We start from the raw sequence: 10,671 nt of genomic DNA, 5'->3' as shown, positions 1-10,671 counted from the left end.
TCTTCTTCTTCTTCTTCTTCTTCTTCTTCTTCTTCTTCTTCTTCTTCTTCTTCTTCTTCTTCTTCTTCTTCTTCTTCTTCTTCTTCTCTTTCTCCCTCTCCCCCTCCCCCTCCCCCCCTCCTCCTCCTTCTTTTGGTTTTTTGAGACAGGGTTTCTTTGTAGCTTTTTGGAGCCTGTCCTGGCACTAGCTCTTGTAGCCCAAGCTGACTTCAAACTTACAGAGATCCGCCTGCCTCTGCCTCCCGAGTGCTGGAATTAAAGGTGTGCACCACCATCACCCAGCGACTCTGATCCCTTCTTAAGCAGTCCTCTGGATGGTGCTAGAAGTGCTCCTAACTTCCCTTTCTTGCATTGCTAGGGATGGAACCAGGGAATCAAACACGGAAGGTTGCTCTCTACCTGGGTAGTCTTTAGTACTCAGCCCCAGTGCTGAACTTGACCAATAAAGAGCACATGCTTGGTGGTAAAGGACGTCCATGGTAGAGCACTTGGCTAGCTTGTTCAAGGCGCTGCTTTCAATCTCCAGTAACCCCCAATCCCGATCCATTTTGGAAAGGTTTAAGGATTGAGGTAATATAGTTCCAGTTCCTCATCCTAGGGCTTTTCTAGTATAGTGGAGAAAAAAAATCAAAGTAAGCGCAGAGAAAAGACACTTGGATATCCAGAGTTAGTCTTCATCTTCTCCCACCTTGATTGATATCCTTCCCAGCTCCCTGAGTCTCTGGCCTTCCTTCATTCCACGTCTGCACCTCGTTTCCAGAAACTTTGCTCAAAAAGCTGTTCTCCACGAAAAGAATACTAAGTAATACTTGCCAGGTTCTTAAAACAATAGCAGGCAGATTCTACTCTGTAAAAAGGGAATACTGTCCAAATGGTAGGACTTCAGGCATCTTGAGATGCTTATAGGATGGTGTGTGTGTGTGTGTGTGTGTGTGTGTGTGTGTGTGTGTGTGTGTAGCTGACGGCCTGAGCCTCAGCATCGTGTCATACTGTTGTCATCGTTGTAAGCTGGTCTGCTCAACAAGCGTCTGTCTGGGATACAGGGACAGATTCTGTCCTAAGAAGGCTTAGGCTCCTTGAGGGGTACAGCCCCAAGAACCTTTCTTCTTGGGCTAACCCTGTCCAGGTGAAGAAACTGAACCTAGGGAGAAGAAAGGACTGTACTGGAAGTCACAGAGCTCTGTGTCTCAAAGAAACAAGACCCCAGCAGTCACCTCCTGGGCTGCATTCCTAGCTTCAGCCTCCCGGGTCCTTATGGTTAAAAAGCAGGTACACCACACCCCCAAACCAGCACATTCTCCTTCTGGCCATCTCTCCCTCTTCTTGTGACTCATCCCCTCTGCCTCACACAGCAGCTTCTGCTCCTATTTACACAACGGGTTTTCTCTTCTCCCCTGGAGGCCTCCGGCTAGAAGGCTCTACATCCTCCCACTGCCGGACACTGTCCCCCTTTTACCTGAAAGGATTTCAGTTGTCCTTAAAATTCACTGTGAACGTCACCCTCTCACTTCTCTTGGGAAGCTTGGCCTGGCTTCCCTGTCCTAATATCACACTGATCACTTTGTCCCCTCTTCAGACGCACCCCGTCCTCTCCAGGACATGGGCACACTTACACTGTCTCACAACCAGTTGTCTGTGTGTTCACTTATGTACTATGAGTTCCAAAAGAGCAAGAACCAAATTTCATCTGTCCCTGGAACCCTGATGTCTCACACAGAACCTAATTTCTCAGAGTTGTCCAGTCGGACAGCCACCACCAGCTTTAGTTGTCAAGGAAAATGAAATAAAGAAAACACTGATGTGTCGGTAATGTGACTCAGATTTGAAGTCATCAACAGCCCAGAGTGCCTCATGGCTACTGTGATAGACATCACCATTTCCTTGGTCACAGAATGTTCTTTTTTTATTTTATTTTATTTTTGTTTTTTTGAGATAAGGTTTCTCTGTAGCTTTGGTGCCTGTCTCAGAACTAGCTCTTATAGACCAGGCTGACCTTGAACTCACAGAGATCCGCTGCCTCTGCCTCCCAAGTGCTGGGGTTAAAGGCTTGTGCCACCACCTCCCGGCCACAGAATGTTCTATTAGACAGTTCTCCCCTAAACACCAGTGACACTCAGTCACCAGCACGGAGAAGGGAGGGTCTAGGGAATCTCTCATTGCCTAGATTGCATGTGCATTGGTACCTGGCACAGGGAAGATGCCGGATGGGAACTTTCTGGGTGTGGAGTCCTATCACATGTTCTAGGCTTGGTTACTATTTATAGAACCAATATTCTGCCTGGTCTTTATTTGGAAAAGACTCCAAGCGTCACTCCCCGAGGCCCTGTACTGGGACTGCCCTCCTGAGCTGAGACACCAGGTAGGGCCTTGCAGGACAAGTTCGGGTGCTCACACCTGCACAAGGGAAGACTTGCCAGTAGCCTGGATTGCATGAAAGGGCTCTGCTTCAAGGGTTACCCAGCTCTTCCCTTGGACAGAAATAAGAGGCTCCTACTGAGGCCAGGGGTGGGCTTCTCCGCCACCTGCCCCCAGCTCAGGGTTAATTAACATCACACTGCCACCTGCCCTTTCCTGCTTCTGCCACCTCCTCTCCGGCTTCGGCTTTGGCTCACACACCCACAAACCTTGACTCTTCCCGAAGTGCCTTCCTGCTCGGGGCATTTGCTCCTGCTGTTCTTGCTGCCTCTCATATTCTTTCTCTAACACTGCACCTTCAGAAAATCCCTAGAGCTACCTCGGGAGCTGGTTCAAATGCCACCTCCGCTATGAGACCTTCCTGGATTTCTCACGGGGGAAGAAAGGATTGGACCTTGGCTCTGACTCCAGGAGTGTTTTTGACAAGCTAGATCAAAGAACGTGTAGCTATGGATTTAAAGCCAGAGGCTTTGGAATGGGACCAATGGCTTCCCCTCCCTGAGCCTCTCTCACTGGATGCAAAGGACTGGGGTAAAGATTAAGTGGGATCCTATGTGTGCATTGCTTGCTACACCTGCCAGTCAGCTCGTTCTCACTGCACGTTAGCCAGGCCTATATAGCCTCAGTAAATCAGAGTAAATAGACTCAGGATTTCTGTGGTGGGGAGATCATGTGTTCCTCGGAGTTGATTCGCAGAACTGAGCGCAGTACAGACAACACTGGCATAAAAGGATTGTTGAGTTTAATCCATTGGTTGGATGCTGTCTGTAATGAGGGGCATTTAAGACAACCAGATAAGGCAGCAGGGGATACACAGGGCCGCGGGGCTATACAGAGGTTTTCCTGCAGAAGAGCCTTGGAGTAGCGTCAGTATCGGAGGCAAAGACACTCAAGTACCCGTGCCTAAGCTGCCTGAGTCAGGTACAGTCTTAGATAGTCCTTATGCCAAGCCGGGCCAGGGCATGCCATGCACAGAGAGCCCACACCCATACCATGGGAGCCCTGTGGCCTCTGTACAGAAGCTGGCAACTGGTACAGAGGCTAGTGCTGGGGCGGGAGCCAGGGGCCCTGCTGCCTGTGGAAGCCTGGGGCTCCTCCTTGCTGCTCTGCAGGTGCCGGCCTGCTTCTCCTGGAACCCTTACCTTCCCTGGCAGGCTTTGGTCAGGGCTGTTGGTCCCTCCAGGCAATCAACGGCTCCTATGGAGAATATTTTCCCCACAGAATAACATTTCCATAGTGTCTGCCCCAACTCACTTTTCTCCATCCTCCCATCATCAGAGCCTAAAGATCTCCACTCCATTTCCCCTCCTCCCTCCCTTCCCCTGCTCACCGCTGAAGCTCAGTCTGTGCCCCTCTTGAGCTGGAGATAGGGTTAGAGATGAAAATCTAGGCGTGGGTCTGCCCCAGAACAATCAACAATCACTTGAACCTTCCTTGTCAAGGGCTCTCCCCTCCTGTTTCTTCCTACTCTTCACAGTTCCAATTAGGAAAGGTGAACAGAAAGATCCACAACTCCTGGGGAAGTTTTGAGTCAAGATTAGTGCTGTTTTTACATCTATTTATTTATTTATTTATTCATTTATTTTTGATGATGGTGGTTGGGGATCTGTGCCCTCATGTCCCAGGCTGGCCTGGAGCTCACTCTGCAATCTGGGCTGGTCCAATATCTTCAGGCCTATTTCTGCCTCTCAAGTTCTGAGAATGCACGCATGACTCAGCATCCTCAGGATCACCTTGAAATTCTTCGTGATTTGTTCAACAAGAATGTCACTTGCTTACTCATTTTGCACTGGGTCTTGAAAATCATGCAGTTGGCCTTGAGGGTCAGAGTGGTGGATGACTTTCAAGAGAGAAGAGGCAGCCAGGCCGGGCTAGGCGTTAGAGCAGAGAAGTCTGCCAGTCTGAGTGGCCAGAGTTTGGTCATTGATGGTTGTTAGCTAAGGGTCCCCTCTCTGAACTTGTATGTCTGAAATAGAACATCTGTCCCCTTCTTTCTCAAAAAACAAAACAAAGCAAACATGAACAACAAACAAAAACAAAAAACTGCTGGATCAGTGAGAGCAAGGACCATTCAGAGTCCTAGGATTGGCAGAAGGGCTTTCTTCCAATGAAGGGGCCATGTCATAAAGGCCTAGCTCTCTCTAATTGGATGAGAAGTGGAGTCCTCTCTCCAGATGTGCCAAGCAGTGGGAAGTCTCCTTCAAACCACTTTCCCTCCTGAATTCTGCTTCTCAGCCTCTCTGCTCTTGGAGACCCTGTCCAGTATTTGCTGCATTCTGTCATATCATGTGATGTAGCTGGAGAGGAGACCTAAATCATGATCAACCTGAGCAGGACAAAAGAGATGGATGCTAGTCCTGGCTTCTCAGCTGGCTTCCTGGTCTCCCCTGGGCCAGCTGGCCTTTAGATTCCAACTAGTGTGGACTCAGAAAGCAAGAACAAATGTCAGATACCAAACCTGGAGCTTCTAAGGCTCCTGCCCCTCTTAAAGGAATTCCTGGCAGGGGCTGGAAAGATGGCTTAGTGGTTAAGAGTCCCGCTGCTCTTGTAGATGACTCAGATCCAGTTCCTAACATCTACGTGGTGGTTCACAGTCCCCCACAACTCCAGTTCCAGGGGATCGGATGCCCTCTTCTGACCCCTGTACACATTGTCTACACATGACGAACATGCATGCATGCAAGCAAAACCATCATAGACATTTTTTAAAAATTAATAAACCTATTAAGAATCTCTGGAGATTTCATGTGTCAGCCAGCTAGAGGCCCATAGAGGAAAGTTCCAGAAAGGTTCCCTTATATCTATCTACTCCCTTGTGTCTGTAAGAGCTTCCGGTTTCCTACAGCTGAGAGACACGTCTTGGCCTTCTTGTCACACTTTTTGTTATCTGTCTGCCTGCCTGTCCGTCCGTCTGTCCGTCCGTCCATCCATCCATCCATCCGTCTAGCTATCTACCCACCTCCTTTTGTTTACTTGAGACAAGGTCTCTTGTAACCCAAGCTGACTTCAAACTATGTAGCTGAGAATGAACTTGAACTGACTTCCTGCCTACACTTCCGGGACACTGGGATTAAGGATGTGCCCTACCACCAGTTTTATGTGGTGCTGGGGACTGGACCCCGGGCTTTGTACATGCTAGGCAAGTGCTCTACAACCAGCCACATCCCAATTCCTTTGACTCCTCAATCACTTTGGGGGAGTCAGACTCGTAGAGCAGGAAGAAGCCCTGAATTCGAGTTCCAGACTTGATGATGCTCCATGTGGCATTTCCCTTGACAGGGTTTATAAGATCCTGGTGTCACATGAGAGAGGCCAGCATCCTTCAGGTCCCCATATAATGTGGTTCGGAGCTTACACAGTTCGAGCCACCCTTTGTGAACTGTTTCCGGGTGTCCAATCTGGAATTCTTCAGCTACAACCTTTCCCCTGTTAGGTCCTCCACTCCCTTTGGTCGTGGGACAGCCATGCCCCTTCTGCCGGAGACGTCCTGGAGCTAGACCCTCTTCCCCAGTCTGTTGCCTCTACCTCAGCAGGAGGCTGAGGAGTAGGAAGAGCGGCGGGCCCTGGAGATATTAAACGTTTCCCCAAAGCCCAGACAAGACCCAACTGGCCTGCCCTATCACCGTAGGGAAGAATTCTAATCGGAAAGCACTGGAGGGGCCAGGCCCACGTGGGGGAAAGGAGCGCTGTTGATTTTATTCCAGCGCTTAATTGGTATAATTGCTCTCTTCCGCCTGCCAAACCAGAGTCAGGGTTGGCTCGCCCACCTGCGGGCGGGCGGGAGCAGCTCTGAAAGTTCTTAGTCCCCAGAGGCAGGTTCTACTGGCTGTACAGGAGTCCCCAATACCCACTTTCACTCCCAGATGCCCTACCCCAGAGGACTAGGTGCCCCAGAGGAGCCTGAACTCTGCCCCAAAGTGGTTGGGAGGGTTTCTGCAGAAAGTGCCCATCTTATGAGGGAACCAGGTGAGGAAAGAGTGGGAGAGATTTCTCTGCAGCAGGGTGCCAACCAGATGATCCTGGGCAGGGTGAGGGTTGGGGAGAAGAGGGGAAAGAAAAGAGGGAGAGATTAGGGTCAGTTTGCTGTGCTTCTCTGGGACCGTCTTCCCCACACCTTTGGATGCCTTGAATCACTCAACACAACACCGTGTCTTATCCTTGCGGTCAAAGCCTCCAAGACCTACTGTTGCCAAGTGCCCTGTTTCTCCCTGGGGTCCCCAGAGCGCCCCTAGATAGGCTATCTGTTAAATGGACAGAAGAAAACGGGGAGGGGGGACAACGGAGGATGCCAGTGCCACACACAGGCTAAAAGGAGAGGATCCATACAGGATCAGAGTTGCCAGATAAAACTCAACATTTTTCCAGATTTATCATATTGGGGCTCAGAAGTTGAAAGCACATGTTACTCTTGAAGAGGACCCAGGTTTAGTTCCCAGTATCCACATGGTTCACAACCATCCCTAACTCCAAATCTAGGGGACCTGCCTCCATGGGCACCAGGCATGCATGTAATCCACTTACACACATGCAGGCAAAACACTCACACACATAAATAAATCTAAAATTAAAAAAGATTTATTTCATTTTTAGATGACGTGTGTGTGACTTGTGTGGGTGCGTGTGTGTGAGTGTTGGTGCCTACAGAGACTAGAGTCATCAGATCCCTTTAAAGCTGGACTTACAGACAGTTGTGAGCTGCCTGACATGGGTGAGGGGACCCAAACTCAGCCCCTCTTCAAGAGCAGGATGTGCTTTTAACTACTGCGCCATCTCTATGCCCCCATAAATAATCTTGCCAATTGGTGACACACTTACTTACTAAAAAGCTATTCTTCCTTTATCTGATATTTAAATTTTACTAGGCATGGTTTTAAATACTTCATGGGACAATTTTTTTTTTTGCTATTTTTCCATTTACATGAAATTAAAATTTTTGGATAGCAGGACTGGAGAGATGACTCAGCAGTTAAGAGCACTGACTACTCTTCCAGAGGATCTGAGTTCAATTCACAGCAACCACATGGTGGCTCACAACCATCTGTAATGAGATCTGGCGCCCTCTTCCGGCCTTCAGGCATACATGCAGGCAGAACATTGTATAACGAAATCTTTAAAAAAAAGTTTAAAAAATATTTTTGGATAGCATATACGCTGTTATTGTTGTTTGTGAGACAGGGTCTCACTTTGAAGCCCAAGCTTGCCTTGAACTCATTATGTAACCCAGGCTGGCCTTGAATTCTTGTTCCTCCTGTTTCTGTCTCTAGGTGTCTGTATTTCAGGTGTGTACCACCATACCCAGCTGGCAGCATGTGTCTGAATTCACCATACCCCACAGTATTGGCCCTGGGTCTGCCCCATCACAGAGCCCTGCTGGCACGGGTGGAATGTGTGGTTTCCCTCACCACCCAAACAGGAATGCAGACTAGAATGATCATTTCCATGTTCTTGCCCTATTTTTCTCAGCTTGCCAATTGGCTTGATTTTCCACTTTGGCATTTCTCTGTCCCCAAGTATAAGGAACAGGGTTACAATCACCTGTTCTCCCAAGGCCTAGAACAGCTTTGCCGTAATACTCTGGGAGATGGGTGATCTGTGGAAGCATCCTGGCTTTCTGCCTGAGGAGAAGGAGGCCTGAAGGCTCCTGACATCTGTTCTTCCTAGGGAGGTGATGAGAAGGAACCCTGTCTAAATGAGATTGAAACACGCTAGACCCAGGAAGTCTTTGAATGCTAAATGACTAGCCTGGTTGCTGTGGGCCTACCCAAGCTCTCCTGCCCGTGGGTTGCACAAACCGTGGGAGTCAGGACTGTGGTGCACACATGGAAGCGTGCAAGGCATGTGTGTAGGCACACTTGGGTGCTCACACAAACCAGTCACAGAGAAGTGACTTCCTGGGGTTGGCAAGGTGCCTCAGTAGTAAGGACACTTGCTACCAAGCCTGATGACCCGAGTTCAGTCTCCGGAGGTGGATCCCTGGGATCCACAAGGTGGGAGAAGTGAACTGACTCCTGAAAGTTGTCCTCCAACCCCCACACATGTGCCCACAAACATACAAATGAATACATAAACAAACGCAAAACAAGTTGTCTTTTTATTATTTTATTCAGATTTTTAGATGTTTTATTTTTATGTGCATTGGTGTTTTGACTGCATATATGTATCTATGAGGGTGTCGGATCTCCTGGAACTGAAGTTACAGACAATTGTGAGCTGCCATGTGGGTGCTGGGAATTGAACCTGGGTCTTCTACAAGAACAGCCAGTGCTCTTAACCACTGAGCCATATCTCCAGCCCCAAAATTTGACATTTTTTTTTGGTGGTTTTTCAAGATAGGGTTTCTTTGTAGTTTTGGAACCTGTCCTGGAACTAGTTCTTGTAGACAAGGCTGGCCTCCAACTCACAGAGATCTGCCTGCTTCTGCCTCTCGAGTGCTGGGATTAAAGGCATGCGCCACCACCTAGCTCTTTTAAAATTATTATTATTATTATTATTATTATTATTATTATCCGTCCACTCTAGGCAACCCTTAACACACACACACACACACACACACACACACACACACACACACACACACATCCTGTCCCATTTCCTGTCTCCTTAAGTAGGTGAACAGGTTCTCACCTCCCTTGATGTGCCTGGGTTGCCAGCTTCATACAATGGGAAGGCACATGGATTAAAGTGTCAACAAACTAGGGTTCAAATCTCATATCTCTGACTCACAAGCTGAGTGACTTAGCAGCCCAATGGCTGTAAAGTGGACTAGTCTGACACATCTTGTGGTCATGTCAGAGGACATGTGGGAGGACACAGGTCACCTACTTGGACTTGGCTCTGTACCTGGCGTATGACAAGTACTTATAAAGGAAAACAGTGACAGCTGGTGATGTCTTGGTCATCACTGCAGAGTTACTTTCACTTCAGGGAAGGCGGCATCACCTGCACGGGGAAGCCAGAATCCGTGGCTCTGAAAATTTACCCATTAGGTAGGCAGTTGAAGAGGGCAAAGTTCAGTCGTGGCAGACTAGAGGGGTCCCAGCTCCCTGACTCTTAGATAGTGTTTGCCTCTTTGAGGGTTTAAGGAGCGGGTGGTGCTAGAGATGGATCACAGAGAATGATGTACATCCTCAGGGAGGCATTTTTCTTTGCCTCTGTCTAGAAGATGGAGATCTTCCTTCTGCCAGTGCAGGGGGTAAGTCCATTATATATCCTTGGGGTGGGGAAGGATATATAATGGTATCCTCAGGGCAGGGAGCTAAGGATGCAGGGGAAATACTAGTCATCATAGATGGGCGATGCTTCTGTGTTGGCTCTGGGAGGAGCAGTTGGGGTCATAAAAAGGAATGTCATAGAGGATCAAGAATTGTGGGTTGGAATACGGGAACTTGGGGGCTGGAGAGATGGCTTAGAGGTTGGGAGCATTGCCTGCTCTTCCAGGGGTCCTGAGTTTGGTTCCCGGCAACCACATGGTGGCTCACGGCCATCTGTAATGAGGTCTGGTGCCCTCTCCTGGCCTGCAGGCATACACACGGACAGAATATTGTATACATAATAAATAAATAAATATTTTAAAAAAAAAAGGGAATACGGGAACTTGAAAAGGTGGAATACATGAAGAGTGGTCCTTCAGAGTGCCTGTTGGACGCCTGGCTTTCCAAACCCAGCTCATCCTAAAGCTTGATCTGCAACCTACATTGGACTGATCCTCCTCCATCCTCTTTTCCTTCCACCAGGCGCCTGGATGCCAACCTCATCTCCCTGGTCCCCGAGAGGAGCTTTGAGGGGCTGTCCTCTCTCCGCCACCTCTGGTTGGATGACAATGCACTCACCGAGATCCCTGTCAGAGCCCTCAACAACCTGCCTGCCCTCCAGGCCATGACGCTGGCTCTCAACCACATCCACCGCATCCCTGACTATGCCTTCCAGAACCTCACCAGTCTGGTGGTGCTGTGAGTGCTGTTGGCGTCCCCACCGCTAGTGGGGGTGGGAGGCTGCATGTTCCCTCCAGCTGGGCCAGGAGCTTTGCTCTTCTCTGCATGTTGTCAAGCCTTCTCGTTTCAGTTTCTGCTCTGTAGATTATGAATATGACCATCACTTGCTGATTCCATAGGATGATCTCAAAGCCAGGTGACATTAAGCCCAGAGAAGTATTCTGAAGGTCACTACAGGAACAAAGCATTATTATAATTAGAAAGCAGAAATCTTTTGTCCTTTTATTTTCTCATTGTACAAGTATAATAACCATCCCAAGTTAAT

The 10,671-nt window shown here is 48.7% G+C and overlaps 1 protein-coding gene across 1 annotated transcript in view; it reads left to right on the top strand.

The window, feature by feature from the left end:
* The window catches only part of Lgr6 (leucine rich repeat containing G protein-coupled receptor 6), a 115,513-nt gene that overhangs the window by 65,680 nt on the left and 39,162 nt on the right, over nt 1–10,671 (top strand). The window contains exon 5 of the mRNA XM_005348389.2: nt 10,149–10,364. Within this exon, the coding sequence (XP_005348446.1) occupies nt 10,149–10,364 (216 nt within the window). The remainder of the gene's footprint in view (nt 1–10,148; nt 10,365–10,671) is intronic.

Source organism: Microtus ochrogaster, chromosome 6 (assembly GCF_000317375.1).
Source record: "Microtus ochrogaster isolate Prairie Vole_2 chromosome 6, MicOch1.0, whole genome shotgun sequence".
Lineage (NCBI taxonomy): Eukaryota > Metazoa > Chordata > Mammalia > Rodentia > Cricetidae > Microtus > Microtus ochrogaster.
Note: the sequence above shows the minus strand (reverse complement) of the source record. Positions and strands in the feature narration are given on the sequence as shown.